At 40.4% G+C, this 15,856-nt stretch overlaps 1 protein-coding gene across 2 annotated transcripts; it reads right to left on the reverse strand.

Moving 5' to 3' along the window:
* Nucleotides 1–5,223: 5,223 nt before the first annotated feature.
* Nucleotides 5,224–15,616, reverse strand: LOX (lysyl oxidase). 2 transcript variants are annotated; one of them, XM_051641934.1, is made up of 7 exons: nucleotides 14,553–15,616; nucleotides 13,947–14,055; nucleotides 12,530–12,667; nucleotides 10,096–10,252; nucleotides 7,760–7,855; nucleotides 7,505–7,620; nucleotides 5,224–5,980 (listed from the first exon to the last, which is right to left on the reverse strand). In XM_051641934.1, exons 1-7 carry the CDS (start codon nucleotides 15,280–15,282, stop codon nucleotides 5,974–5,976), a joined length of 1,353 nt encoding a protein of 450 aa, XP_051497894.1. In that variant the 5' UTR covers nucleotides 15,283–15,616; the 3' UTR covers nucleotides 5,224–5,973. The 2 variants fall into 2 exon arrangements, with proteins under 2 accessions (XP_051497894.1, XP_051497895.1); XM_051641935.1 differs by lacking the exon at nucleotides 5,224–5,980 and having other exon boundaries at nucleotides 7,501–7,620.
* Nucleotides 15,617–15,856: the final 240 nt, after the last annotated feature.

The following is a 15,856-nucleotide window of genomic DNA, read 5'->3' on the forward strand; positions in this document are numbered from 1 at the left end:
AAATCACTTGATTCAGGAAAGGCCAGGATAGGTGGGAGCCTGTGAACTCAGTGCCCGCCAGTTCTGAAGCTCTGAATCTTAATACTAAAAGAGCTAAAAGGCATTTTTCCCTGAGCTCTCCTTCTCTCTCCAAGAAGAGAGAAGACACCACCTGTCATCTTACAAGAAGTCACCAAAGGGACACCTCAGGAGACGTGACCATCTTCCCAACGTAGCGGGATAGTAAGCCAAGAACATACATATCCACTCTATCCTATCCCTTAGTGTTCTCTGTCCCCAAGATAAACGTAATCAGCTTCCGCTCACAATGGTGACCCCAAAGAGGGGGAAACTGCGGCATGCTCTGTAGTAGTTCTTTCTGTCATAATTATTTCTCTTTCTGAGCTAAATGTCCTCCTCGGGAATCGCACACACATACACGTGTACCCCTGAATTTAATCTCCCTCAATCATATTTTTGTAAGTTTCACTAAAGCATTAAAAGTAAAGCACATAAAACATATTCAGGTGTCTGTTCTTACTGTGTAGAAGCATGCGTGCTCCTGTTGAGGTACTTGGTATATCCTAATTGGCAACATAAGCCATTCCCAAAATCTGGGATGAACCCAAAATATAACAGGGTTACCTACTCGAGCGCATTCAGCCATGGTCGGCTTCCACATTGTGAACCCTGTGGCCCGAGACACCCACACCATAAAGAATGTCTTCCTCATGTTGAGATGGAACTACCTCTGCTTGAGTTTGAATCCATTGCCTCTTGTGCTATCACAGGGCACAAGTGAAAATAGGTTGTCCCTGCCTTCTTGACACCCAGCCCTCATGTATTTATAGACATTAATTAGATTAGATCCCCCCCTCAGTCTTCTCCTCTCTAGATGGAAAAGGCCTCTTAGCCTTTCCTCTTAAGGCAGGTGTTCCAGTCCCTTAATCATCTTTGTAGCCCTCCGTTGGACCCTCTCAAGTAGACCCTTGTCCCTCTTGAACTGGGGAGCCCAGAAATGGACACAATACTCCAAGTGAGGTCTCACTAGGGTGCCAAGTAGAGAGGGAGGAGAACCTCCCTCAGTCTGCTGGACACATTCCTCCTAATGCACCCCAAGATACCACTGGCATTCTTGGCCACAAGGGCACATTGTTGTCCCACGAATAACTTGTCTACTGGTGATAGATCATTTTGCGATACTAGGCAGGTGATCTAATGTGAGAATGTGAAAGTAAATAGCAGGTAGAAGATACCTGGAAACTAGGAAATGCTTTATTTTCAGTAAGTTTGAATATACTTTCTGCAATAATTATATGCAATTTTAACTGCATTTTTGTATGTGCATGGATACTGATCCACACTAAGTTCTGTGCTCCAGGGATACCACTTGCAGAATCTCAGTTTGAAGCTTTTAGCTGTAATATGCACTAGTATAGGTATAATTCTGTTCACTAAATTATAGAAACATCATCACAACATTGTTTACATCTGAAATAGTTCTATATTTATTTTATGAATTTAAAAAGATACGACATCGTTTCTGTCTGCATTTACTCAAAGTCAGGAGTGCCATTAGTTGATGTTTGTCTGACAGCCTTTTACGAGAACGAACATTCCACACTTTTCTGCATTAGTCCCTCAGTGAAGGGACAAGAAATGCTTCACAATTCAGCCTATTTCATAAGTTTAGCATATGGAATGAAGAGGTAGCAGGACATTGGTTTGTACTCGAGTAATGAAAGTATCAAAATGTTTTTAGAGTGTTAAATCTGTTAGTCAATTTTCTAGAGTATGTAGACTTTCTACTATGGGCTGCTTATATGTTCTTTACACGAAGTTTTTGGAGCAGAAATTCTGAAAGTGGTTTTGAAGTTCCTGTTTCTACAGAGACAGCTGATACAGTAAGGAAATCATGTATCCAGACAAACCAAACCTCATCCTGTCATACCCTCACCATGTTAAGCCTTCGTGTAGTGTGGGAGGTAATTTATCATGCATTGCAACTCTTTCTTTCTTGTTTCTAACTTTTTGTGACATTTTTTCTGAGACCATGTCAGTGTGACAAGATCTTCAGCTTCTTATAGATACAACTGTAACTGAAGCTTTGTCACTGGTAGGTGGATCTGGCCTATGCATTAAGTATAATACTTTGACAAGTGGAACACTTGAAACATTTTATTGAAGTCATTTTCACATAAACTTGCAACCATAATACGGGCATGTAACACAAGAATATGAAAGTGCAATGAAGAATACAAAGCTAGTGCCTGACTATTATAAATTAGAGCTCTTCAGATAAAAGATGCGAAGTTATTGAAATTAAGACTCTTGGAAGAAAAGTGAATGAAATAATTAAAAACTTTAAAAAAAGTTGCAAAAAGAAGTGGCGTTTCACTGTATCTGTAGCATTTAGTTGCATAATAAAAACCTCCCAATAACATACTCTTTGGTTTTAATTCAAGTTAAAATCTTTCAGCACCTTTTAGGATTTGGAGAAAACAAAAATGCCTTATCGGCATAAACATGAGACACAGGATAAACCACCTTTCAGTGTCTCATTTCTGAAATTCACCCTGCTGGTTTTGAATGAGTACACTGTAAATGAATGACTACAGGAAGGTACATTTGGTGTTAGCACTCATTCAACACTGCATAGTAAACTCTGGAGCAGAGAGAAAACAAATTGACTTTTACTAACACAAAAACATCTACACAATATGTTGGTTCCATTGGTGACCAATCTGTCATTTTTGTTACACTTTTGTCTAGAAATAGGCAAATATAAAATGTATTTCAGGATTAAAAAAAAATATATATAACAAACCCCTCCTGTAAGAAGCCTGGCATAAAGTATGTTCCATATGTGCAATTTTTATCTAAAGATCTGAAATGTGGGAGGTAATTGCTTCACACACATTTTTATGCTTTGCTTTTTCAAAGGAAATTTGAGTCTGAAAGACAGCAAATTTGTACTAGAATTCTCACAAAATTTAAATCTGATTTTGTTCCCACTGAGACCAATGGCAAGATGCCTTTCAAAGATGATGGGGAAAAAGCCCAATGTCTGGTAAAAAGGATTCCAAAATATAATTTGCTGTATAAAATAAGCTTTTATCAAAAGCATTTATATATTTTTTTTTTCAACAAAAATGCACGTGATCCCATAAATATATTCCAGTCTGAAAAAAAAGTAAGTTAAGGTATTAAAACTGCAGAGCCAAGATACTGAAAATACTGTTTGGCACTCCCCTATTTAGAACTACTTCTACACATGCTATAGAATAAAACTCTTCCGCTGCATTGTGATTTACTATAGTTAAACAGGGGAAGTTAAAGTCACATTCCTTCATTTTTTTTAATCCTAAAATCCGTTGTTTTTTTTCTAAATAGACTGTTCATGTTATCTTAGGCAATTTTTGTGCTATTGTACATCACTGTCATGTTGCTTAACACACATTTCAAAACAAATATAATACTTTGCTACGGAAAAAAAAAAAAAAAAAAAAAAAAAAAGCTACATTTTTGTAGCTACAATATCCCCAATATTCAAAGTTACGGCGTTCAACACCTTTCCAAACAAGGCCATTCCCACTGAAAGGACTAAGTCCTGTATTATAACTTGTTCCACCTACACAGATACTCGAGGTCCTCTGCCTCCTTGCTGACTTCAGTGGAGTTCTGCAAGTAGTTTGGGTACAGACATGTGAGCAGGTTACTGCCTCATAAGCCAACGGATAAGCTCAATTTCTGTGGCTGCTGTGTCCAGTTAGTGCTCTCTTATCCCACATTCAGCATCAGGCACAATGAGGTACAAGCACACAACCTCTTACCAGGAAGCAGCCAGTGCCCACAGGCCAGCTTCCATTATAGTAGCTTTTGTGTCCATTGCCCAAGCTGCTATCAGGACTTACACCCCAATTTTGACCTAGGTCTAGGGAAAGATAAATGCACTTGCATCCCCTAACACCTTTTAATCTTAAAAACTCTGGGATGAGATTTCAGAAGCCTAGGCTTTAAACAGATGCTAACTTTTGCAGACATATAATAAATGGCTTCTAATAAATCTGGTTTCCAAATTTTGCTTCTGATGGTTGCCTATACTGGTGACTGATTGCTACAATGGATCTCTCAGCAAACAAAAAGGGACCTGCAGGTATAAATGGCATCATTCTGCACCCACTGTGAATGTTTGGTAGTAATCACTGGGTTGCTGGTTCTTATTCTTTTTAAGTATACAATCTAGTTGTGCAAATTTGTAGCAAAATTATGATTAAGGAGGAAGTACTTCATAATCATCAAATAAGCTTAAATATATGCAGTAAAGAAAAAGTTGATCCTTAAAGGATATTACAGTAATTGATAAAACAAATTAAATCCATACACTTCTATTGCATCAAATACCTCAAAAAACTGCCTGAAGTATTCTCAGCAGTAGTTAACAAAACTTCTCTATAATCCTCAGATTTTTAACTATACTGAACGGCGCATGGGTTTGTTTGTTGGTTGTAGTTTGGTTTTTTTAAGAAACTGAGCATTCCATGTTTCATTAGGTATTCTGAACTGCTGGTTAAACTTAACCAACACCAATCAATATTTCTAGGTCCCTTTGTTTAAAAAAATCAGTTTATTTATTTTACAAGATCAGAAATCTTCTGAAAAAAAAACACCAGATCCCCTTGTGATATGTTATTTCACAGTTTAAAAACAAAATCACAGCTACTGTAGCTTACAGCAGGGTGCACGGCAAAAGCAAAATAATTTGGGGATGGGAGGAGGAGTGGTGTATTCAGCACCAGTTAAGCAGTTCAGCAAAAACTTTAATTTGGACTGGAAGATTTTCACTTTAACAATGTTACATTTAGTTCCCAAACAGCCTAAAGTATGATGTTAAATCCACTAGCTTTTTTTCTCCCTCTGTATATAGTATATATTTCAACTTCATTGTTTGAATACCGAGACATACATTTTAGAAGTTACAGTACTTAAGAGGGAAGCAGGCAGTAGGCTTTTTCATGATAAAAATACTTCATTAAGAGATTCTGACCTACTTCTGTTTATGGTGCCACCTGAGTTAATTGTATTATTTTGATGTTTAACCTGTTCAGGTTGGATGATTTTCACAGATGACTACATCAGGGACTCTTCTCCAAGAGCCCTTTTCTTGACAGGTATTTGTTTTCATCCACATTAAATTTGCAGAAGTATTTTAAAAGCCCCACCTTGAAAAATCACTTGAACTAGAAAGGTGGATAAGTTCTTTAATTCATTTCCACAGATTAAAGGTTTATTTCAAAACCCCATCTGTTTTTTACTTAAGAAAATGGAAAAACTTCTAATGTATTAAAAATGTAAACATAACTTTTCTTGCAGGGGTATAACTGATATATGTATATATATATATATATGTATTTCTCTGCTATATGTTTATATTCCTTGAAAACTGAACATACTTTTCTCATTCATATCAATGTGAACTAGCAAGTTTGATTTTAATGGTACTGTAGCATGACTCTTAAGCTGTTTCCCATTCTAGTATTTTCTGAGATAGCTAACACTAGTACTTTCTATTTCATTTATTTAATTCATATTACATAAATCTTTGCTACCTTTTAATATATGTTCAACTCATTCACCAGTAATATTCCTACTGAAGTCTATTATCACCTGAACTGCAAATCTTCAGAAGTTAAGAAATGCTTATGGTTTTATGAATTAGTTAGAATTTCAAAATGTGAAGTATCTGTGCATGAATCACCAGTTCCACACATTTCAATAGTAATAAAAATAACGCCAATTTAACTGCTTAAAATCCAGTTACAGTTTTGGTTGAGAAGCAGCTGAAGTGCTTCAAAATCATATAAGGTGTGAGGGTGTATGTGTGTATGCTCTGTAGGTTTTTTTCTATAGTGTTTACATCCTATTGAAGTTTATATAATGATCCTTCAGTTCAAAAACATTTGGCACCATCTCATCCATTTTCTTGCATCTTTCTCAGTATCTGTCAAAAGAAAAGAAACATTATGAGATGACCAAGGAAATATAACAGTGTCTGCTAAATACACTTCTGTCAGCTCAAAGGCCGCAGGTCAACAATCAATAACAGAAATTTTGTTTTGAATGAGTATTTTTACTCGGTAACATTTACAGAGGTAAAATGGGGAAACTAAAAGTTAAAGGCATGAAGCATGAACTTCCTTTCCACATGAATGTGGGCAGAAACGTTTTTTCCTACAAGTACCAAGTAGTCAGTCCTGTTACAGAGAAATCCTGCAAGAACTCCTGCCATAGGTCCACCAAAAATAATCACTTATGACCTGCAGGATGCCTGTTGGTTTTTTTCCTTTGTTTCCTGCAAGTCTGGCCACCACTCGGTGAGAATAAATAAGAGGATTTTGCTGAAGCCTCATTTAACTTGTCATGTTTATGACCAGAGTGTGATTAAAAATACAGATTTCCACACTGGTGTGAAAAACGTGTTTCTCATTTTAGCCTCATTTAACCACTAGTTTCCTAACAAAAAGTAAGAAATGAATACTTTAAAGGCTAACTCAGCGTTAGTCACATTCATTCAGGATGTTTGTCTCACGGAAGCTGTTACAGCAAGCTATGCTGGTCATTTACTTTTCACTTACAGCTCTGGAATTTATTTCACATGAACCTCTATGCAGTGTTAACACACTCCATATGCAATCCAAATGAAAGCACTTGATTTTGTACTTTCCTAAGAACTGCTTATCTCTGTGTTGCAGAAGACTGATTGCTTTGTCTGTGTGTGTTTCACAGATACCAAGCTACAGCAGATACACCATGAGAATGTTAATTTAATGAATTTACCTTTTGGGGGAGAAAAATGCCATAATTGTGCTACTGTTAAAATTTTTAGAGAACTAAAAGGTAAATGAAGTGTGTCTGGAAGAACTGTTTCAGGGAGGGTGGCTGCTATGTCAGCAGCAACAGCAAAGCAACATACATGTGTGGGATTTTACAGAATGTTTTAAGAGCTTTGTAATTACTCAACAGTTATGTCTGGATGCTATACATGGGTATTGAATGAGCACAGAAGTTTTAGTGCAAGTACACAGAACGTGTGAGCCAGAGGTAGTTATCTAAGAGCCCAGACAGTAGCAGCAATTTTGAAAGTGCTATATATCCTGATTACACAAATGCAAGATTAGAATTCTCACTTATTATTGTTTTTCAAGCTTATTACTTTTTTAAAACACTGCTAGCCTTACAGAAATAGTTGAATTATCAAAGGTCAGGATTTGAAAGTTCTGCAGTTATCAAGAGCAAAGCAACTGTTCCCATCATTTCTGCCCAAAGACCTTTGAAAAGTACTATCTGAATTTTGAATTAACACACTAGATCCTGAAACCTAAGAAACAACATACTGAAGAAATCAGTATCACTAGCATTAATGGTGGGAGTAAATATAAAGTAAATATCTAATCTTTAAAAATCTGTTTGTGAACTTTAGTACTAGGAATATAAAACAGTTGCAAAGACAAAGGAATGTACTTACGGTGAAATTGTACAGCCAGAGGCATATGCATGGTGCCCTGTATAGCGTATATCACAGCGCACTATATTGTTGGAGTAATCAGATTCAGGCACCAAATAGCTGGGGTTTACACTCACCTTAAGGGGAGAAAGCACAGTATTGTCAGCTTCCAGGTTGTACCTGATAACTTACATTCAAGAGGACATATGTCTATGATTTGCTTCTTTAAAAACACAAGAAAAAAACACCAAACCTCCCCACTCCCAAAACCCTTACCTTCAGAATGTAATTTCCAGGTTTTACATCTGTAATATCAATCCACTGGCAATCTATATCAGCATTATAAGTGTCATAGCAGCCAGGGCTCAGTCCCTTAAAAAGAAAGTTAAGATGGATGTAAAAAAATCATTAGGCATAGCAACATTCTAGATGCTAGGGACACTGAAACTGAAGTTCACTTAACCGTTACCTCAGAAAATGGGTCTTATTTTTTCTTGGCATTTTCTTTGAATATCTAGACTAGAACACATTAAGTCTAACATACCACTTTTATAGATGGTACTCTATTACTGCTGTGTAAGAAATACCTGTACTATTGATAGGTGTTCATCTGTGAAATGTCTGTATTTTATTATCACTTGTTACAGTACTCCTTTTCTGTAAATATTGTTGAAGTTATTGCTTACTGTTCTTTACAAAATGCAAGAAAAAAATCAAAACTGACCAAAGACCGGACCTAAATATCTCAAGTAAATAGCTACTGAGGTTGTTGAGTACAAACTTAATCCCTATGTTGGAACCTGTCTCTACCCTCAGGAATGATGGAACTTTTTTGCTATAGATATACTCTGCCAAAGTGTGACATTTGAACAGTAGCATCTAGGACCATTTTCACATTGAGTTTTTCACAGAAATGGCACCTCTTCTGGCAAATATTGACACAACTTAAAAAGATAGCCTTTCTTCCAGATTGATTTTTTCTGAAAATTTCTTTGCTGGTAGGAACATTAGTAAGACTCTCCATATATTAATGTATCGCTGATTCAAAACTGGTGTCTTTAACCATGGCCAATACAGATTGCTCTAGGCAAAACTGAGCTGTTCTGGTGACACACAGACTGCACAAAAAGTCCTGCAGGAATTCACTCTTGACCCAGCTGGTGATCAGCTCAGACTCTTGAACATATGTGCCAAGTCTGAGGCTGGAGGAAAGTTTTACAGTCCAATTACAATCCCCTGAAATATGGGCTTCCAGTGGAAATGCTGACACAGCCATGATTCTAGTGAAAAAAATACTCCAGCTATAAAATATGTATGTTGCTTAGTTTGATGTCATACTCTACAAAAGGAGAAAAAGTATTTATAAAACCTCTTCAAAGCCTTTATGTATTGCAGACCATTCATTATATTTAAAATTCAAATGTGAGCACGTCAGCCAGTAACGCATAGCTGTCATTTCTCTGTGATAAAATAACTACCTCCTAGATTAAAAACTACAGAAAAAGGGATGCAAGTTTCTATACAGATATGGCCACACTGAGGTAAGCCAAAGATCCATCAAGCTCTGTGTTATGTCTCTGACAGTGGTCAAAAGCAGATGCTTGAGGAGAAGAGAACCTAAGAAATGGGATGTGTAATGTCCTTTACCAGGCAAATTCCTTCCACCAGGCATTTGACTGTATTTAAGGTATGGGGTGCCATCAGACTTTTTGTTTAATAGTCTCCATTACTTCACCAGTTTTGTTTTGTTTTCGAACCCATGAAGTTATTTTTGTTCTCTACAACATCATATAGAAAGAAATTTAATATTTTTTTCTTGTGACAAAAGACCACTCCTCTCTGTTTTAAAGCTGTTGTCTACCAGTTCTTTTGGATACCCTTAAATTCTTGTACTGTGAGAAACAGTGAGTATCAACATTTTCCTCTTTCCATCAAGGACCATTCAAGATTTGGTATTATTTCTGGTTTTCAAAATGGAATAATATATTAAATCTCTTAGTGTGGTAGCCATACTACACTGCTGATGACCCTTGTTCCCCTGGGGTTAGCTGATTTGATTTTTTAAGCTTTTCTGTAGCAGTTGTGAGATGGTGACCAGAGCTCCATGCAGTATTCAAGGATTTGTATATCGTAACAGTACACTCCACTTTTTATCTGTTCTCTCAGTAAGCCCTAACACCTTGCTTTACATGGGTATATGATCTATCATAATGTTCACATCACTGCCATTCTCTTTAATAGCCTTCTATACACGGATAAAACTGTGCTGTAGGTTTTCTGCCTTGAACTGCCAGATGGTAGCTATAGGTATTAAGGGTATTCAGCACCTTGCACCTGGGACCAGCCAAGGACATCACTGTATAGTTTTAGGGGGATAACCACTGGAAACAGTCATCCTTGACTCTGTCTTGAGTTTGTTTTAGCTCACTTGAACAATCCTATAACCACAAGAACTTGTGGTGTGTTTTAATATCATTGTTACTGATGATGTTACAGGCCCCTATGATGGAGAATTTCAGAGCTACTTAGGGCATCAGATGATTGGTAGAAAAAATATTCAAAGATAAATAAGAGGGGGAAAGAATCTTGGTTGTCTCTGAACTACCTCTCACCTGTGTATGCGCTGTACATGCGTACCGTCTGTAATAACCATAATCACAGGAGGTATCTTCAAGACAAAAACTTGCTTTGTGTCCTTCAGCAACTTTTCTGTGTGAGCTTGCATCCAACAAGTCATAGTGACTGAATTCATCCATGCTGTGATAATGCCTGTTAAACCATAGATACATTATTAAAGATGGATCCGATCTTGTCAATAATATTTTAACATACTCCTATTTGATCTACCTTCTGTTACATCTGGCCAAATTGTATTTATTACATGGAACTTGTATGTTAGTCTACTTTCCTATTATTGGCTATTCATTTAAGTTTTATTTTCATCCTTATTTGCATTGACAAAAAATGCCATCTCCTACCGAAAAAATAATAGATTTTAGTTTGTAAAAGGAAAGATTCCATAGCAGCACTATTTTTCCAAAATTTCCTGTTTCAGCTCTTTTCCAATAACAATAGCAAATAATAAATTTTTCATATTTGAATTGTACATGTTATAACTGCCTTTAGCCAGAGTTCTGCTAGGAATGCTTACCTTACATACTATAAATTCCAGGGAAGTTTGCTACTTGCTAGCAAAACCCCAACAATTCACTTTCACATTTCCATGGCCCTCCATCAATGTAACACATTCATAACACTAGTGAAAACAAAATCTGCAGAAATAAATCAACTTCTGTCAACTGGTAATGCAGATTGCATCTGATCTCAGGAATTTTTCTACTCTATAATTAACGCAGTCTCTATTCAAAACTGTATATGCTTTTCATCTGGGCACAGCGAGGCATTTCTCTTGTCTCACATAAAGTGAGCTCTAGCTCCTACTGTGGACTGCACTTGAACATCTATTATTCTTCTCATTTCAATTTTTCCAAACACATGGAAAGCTAAACTTGTACTATCTACCTGCACTTCGTATGTGCACCCTTTGGCTGCTGTTCCTTATGAATGCTTTCAGCTCAAGACATATATGAAAAATATATAATTAAACAGATTTCAAACATATTGTTAAAAGGAAAACAAGCACACAAGTCTCATAAGCATGCATGTCGGGAACACTACAATCAGTCCACAGATGATGATGACTAACACTAGAGTCTGATAGCTAGCCAAACTAATTGGCAGTTATAGCTGATTTCAAAATGAGCTTGCTTCACTGTCATGGAAATGATCACAAGAAATGCTTTTTTTTTGTAGGCAACGTATTTTCTCTCCAAGAACTGAATCAACATCAGAGACACTTTGCATCTGGATAGTAATAGATGGGCTATCATGGCAGAGTAAGAAACTGCTTTTCTGCAAATGGAAGATTTCAGTTGCTCTTTATCCATTTAATCTACTTACCAACTTTTTAAGCACCAGGGCTGGGGTATTTTTTTAGTGGTGGTGGTGGTTTTTTCAGAAGAGGGGTTAACTAAAGCATTTATTGAAGCATTTTATTTTATTTTGGTTTGGTTTAGGTTTTTGATCCTTAAAAGATTTATAATCTAGTAATATCAGTCTTTTTTTGAAAGACTTTGTTCTAATTATGCCTATTTTTCATTCAAAGCTGAAAGCCTCTGAAATTAGAGGAATACTCCATTCACTTCAGGGGCCCTTAGATCAAACCCACATTACATATTATTATTTTAATAGAATAAACCGAACTTATCACTTAGGTACCTATAACAGTAGAATTATATTTTAAGTAAGGTGGAAGTAAGGTAAGCTTTCTAATGTTCTGCGGTTGGGCTTGCTATGAAATAGCAAAAATTGGAACAAGCCTGCAAAATGGCATGTGAATTTTCTGAAAGGTACAAGTTTGCAGTGTTACCTGCTCCCAGAATGCTGCAAATGTACGACATTTGCTTTGCCATATTTCCAGCAATTTTTTAATTTCTAGACCAATACTGCTACGTTAAACTATCATTATATTATAGGGATACTGATAACAGGTTCAGTCAACTCATTGTCTTCTCTTTTTCATATTGACTAGGCAACTCCTTGTCAAGAGCTAACCCATGAAATTCAGGTAAAGAAGTATGGCTCAGTGTTTAGTGAATGCATGTTTTAGGGTTTCCACAGTTGTTTTAACACGATTGGGACTTCCATTTCCTGGTTCCACCTAAATATAACTAGACAATATCCTATGTAAAATATACTTAAAAGGGAGAAGGTGCCACTGTCAAAACTGATTTCAGACTTGTATGTATAATGACTTTATACATGTAAGAGTTTTATACTTACACATAAGCTTCATATCCATTTTCGTTTAATGTGGCTATACAAAGATTAATTACGACTACCATAAAATTAATCAGACAATAAAAGGCTAAAGTTTTTCCACGGCTTCCCCTTACTTCACTGCAGTTTTAAAAAATGTCACCTTGTAAGGACAATTTGTTAGTGAAAAAGCTAATTAGAAGGTACCATACTGAGCACTTCACTCACTGGTGACAGCTGTGCCACTCCCATGAATAACGGGGTCTGCTGGGCAGAAAATCTGACGTGCCTTGATTTTTCACTCTTTGGGGGAATCTCAGGAGCACCCGATTGTCATAGTCTCTAACATCTGCTCGATAAGCTGAACTGTAATAATGCAAAAAAGAGCTGTAAGTATATGCAAGAAACACTTCATAAAACACGTTGTATTGTCTCAGAAGTAACTGAACAATCCTTCTTAGCTCCCTTAAAGCTCATGCATTGGAGACACACAAGAATTCCACATGGTGTGCTCAGAAGTGCAGGGTGTCAGACCAAGGCCTGAGTAAGACTCAGATCTGCTTCTAATAATATAAAAAGGAGTCTGGCCACTGACTCTTTGGCTCTGTCTCCGAGCAGATCATGGCTTAGCTGTACAATTACTCCAGTACAAGAAATATAATTTCATTAGTTGCTTTTAAACAAAATAACTCACCGTGCATGTAAGATCACACAACACATTTGTTTCTGTTGAAAAAATAGTGAATAAATATATGTCTCAGGCTATATTTTCCTATTTCATACAGCTATTCTCTACATTCTTTTAAATACTGGAATGTTTTAGTCAACTGATAGCCAGCAAAAGACTTCATTTAGTTTTCACTGTGAAGTTACTACAAAAAATACTGCCTCTTCTGCCATGTTTTCTTTTACCTGTAAGTGAAGAAAGAGCATGATCCTAGAAACAGCCTGACATCAATTAAAGATACTGGTAAATAAATACATCTGTTTTGCATGATAAGGTATCAAACAACTTAAAATGGTTAAAAACAGCCATGTTGATTTATTTCCAAACTAAACAGGAAAAATGCCTCTTTGCCAACTGGACAGAACCTAACTTTATAGCAAAGCTGTTATTTCAAGCCATTAACAGATTTTAAAACACTTTTCAGAGAGACTTTAATTCTTAGGAGACATTAAAAGGCATAGGCCCAGAAACAATTAGCATTATAATTTTAAGAGTAAGCTGTGCTGTTTAAGAATAGGGTTGTTGTTTTTTTTTAATGGCATAGAGTATGATCTGGTTGGACTGGAGAAGGGAGATGAGAATCACCAGATTCAAGTGGGTTTTTTAGGTGTCTCCATTTTGCAAAATTCAGATACGTTCAAATGAGTCTGATAATAGAAATGTGCAATGTAACTTATCCCAAAATGTAGGTTCTTCAAAGCATCTGTAGCTTGCCTGTTATATGGAGGTTTTGTTTTCTTTGTGCACACCCTACCATCTGCCACAAACTTAGAATCTAAGGTTACAAACTGGGCTAAGTTTCCTCGGACCCTCCAGCCTCACTTTTCTCGACTCTTCAGTGTATTCTCAGGTATTCTGTCGTGGGTGCAGAAGCACAGGAACCCACAATGAGCAGGCAAAAGCTAGGGCGATGCCTACCTTGCCAGGCAGTTCTCCTCAGCAGCACATCTCAAGTTATACATGGACATCCTCTGGACATACGTGGACGCCTGGATGTAATAGGGATCCGGGACTAAGTCAGGGAGACCTGCAGTTCATCAAACCAACCACATAACAGCAAGATCAACCCAGGACACGTCTGCAAATACCTGGCTTCCCTCCAAATTGTTAGGAGCCTCCGTTTTGCTACGGATCCCGACCCCCCATTAAGTTCTCTCTCCCTTTTGCTCAGGCCCTTCAGCTTTTCTTAAAGACCGCATCACAAGCACGACGAACGGACCCTCGCGGTGAGCTTCCCGCTGTGGCCACCGCAGCTCGTCCCCCCGCCCTTCCAAGCCTCTGGAATGGCAGCCCATCGGGCCTCCCGCGGCCCGGGAGCCCTGCAGACTTCTGCCCGGCCAGGTTTTGTCCCAGCGAGGGGCAGGCAGAGCCCCCGAGCCCCACTCCGCATCCCGCCGGGACGCGCCGCGTTGGCACCGCACTGCGCGGGAGGAAGCGAGGCGGCGGAACCGGGGTTGGGAGGGGGGCCGGGGCCGGCGTGACAGGAAGGTGGGACGGGATGGGAAAGGAAAGGAGAGCTCTTACCGTACTGGAAGTAGCCGGTGCCATAGCCGGGTCTGTACCTGCTGCCCTGGCGGGGCCTCTCGTAGGTGTCGTAGTAGTTGTAATAGGGGTTATCGTCCGTGTACTTGTAGGGGTTGTAGGGGTCGTCTCCTACCATGACATCTTCCCGCCCGGGTCTGAAACTGCTGAGGGGCGGCAGACCGCCGGCCCCGGTGCTACTCCGGTCCCCGTCGGTCCCGGTGCCGCCAGCGGAGCTGGTGGGAGCACCAGGTCGCGACGCGCCCGAGGAGGGGCTCCTGGCCGTCCCGGCGGCCGCGGGGCTGGCGGACCCCTGGCTGTGCTGCCCCGCGGCGGCGCGACCCCCGGAGGGAGCCTGGTAGCCGGCCTGGAACCAGTGCCGTGCGCCGGAGCCCCGCCGGCTGCTGGCGGCGGGCTGAGGCTGCGTGGCGCCGGCGGTGGCTCGGGCGGTCGCTCCCCGCGGCAGCGTGCCGTTGTTCCGCAGCAAGACGATGGGGCTGCCCACCGCCTCCGCCGCCTGCCTGCGCCGGGGGGGCTGGTACTGGGAGCCGAGGCTGAGCAGGCTGTACACCTGCCCGTTGTTCTCCCACTGGATCCGCTGCCTCCAGGCGGCGGGGGGCGGCGGAGGGTCGCGGCGCGGCGGCGGCTGCTGGCAGCCAGCGGGCCACAGGCAGCTCCAGTAGATGCACGCGTGGAGCTGGGCGAGCAGGAGCCCCGGCGGCGCGAAATGCATCTTCTGTTTTCTGGGTGCTGGCGGGGGAGAGGAACGGGCGAAACCGAGGGGCGTGCGGAGAGCTAAGGGCGCCTTCCTGGCCGGGACGGGGCCGAGGGGGCGGGTGTAGGGAGGTCGGGGGGCGAGCGGGCTGCGCCGCTCTAGGGGTTAGGCGAGCAGCGGGGTCTCAGGCGCGGCGGCACTCGAGCGGTGGCATCGGGCAGGTCGGGCCGTCGGGAAGGAAACTCGGCCTGGGGGAGGCGGCAGGAGCGGCTTTTCTTCTCCCCGGTATTTATAGGCGAGGAGGATGCGAATGGGAGCCGGAGCAAACAATCAGCCTCTCATCGTCCTCCGGCCCGCGCTGGTGTCTGGAGCGAGGGAAGGAGGAGGAGGAGGAGAGACCAGGGACTTTAAACTTGTTGGCACGCTCGCAAAGTTACACAAGCCCCGCTGGCTGGGCTGGCTGCGCCCCCGCCATTTGTTCACGTAATGCAGCTGGAAACGTGCGGCCCTGACGGTTCCCCCACGGCCGCCCCCCGCCCGCCGTCGTCGCCCGCCCCGCTCGGGGGGGTTGGGGGCGAGGATCCCCATCCTC

This window comes from Apus apus, chromosome Z (genome assembly GCF_020740795.1).
Source record: "Apus apus isolate bApuApu2 chromosome Z, bApuApu2.pri.cur, whole genome shotgun sequence".
NCBI lineage: Eukaryota > Metazoa > Chordata > Aves > Apodiformes > Apodidae > Apus > Apus apus.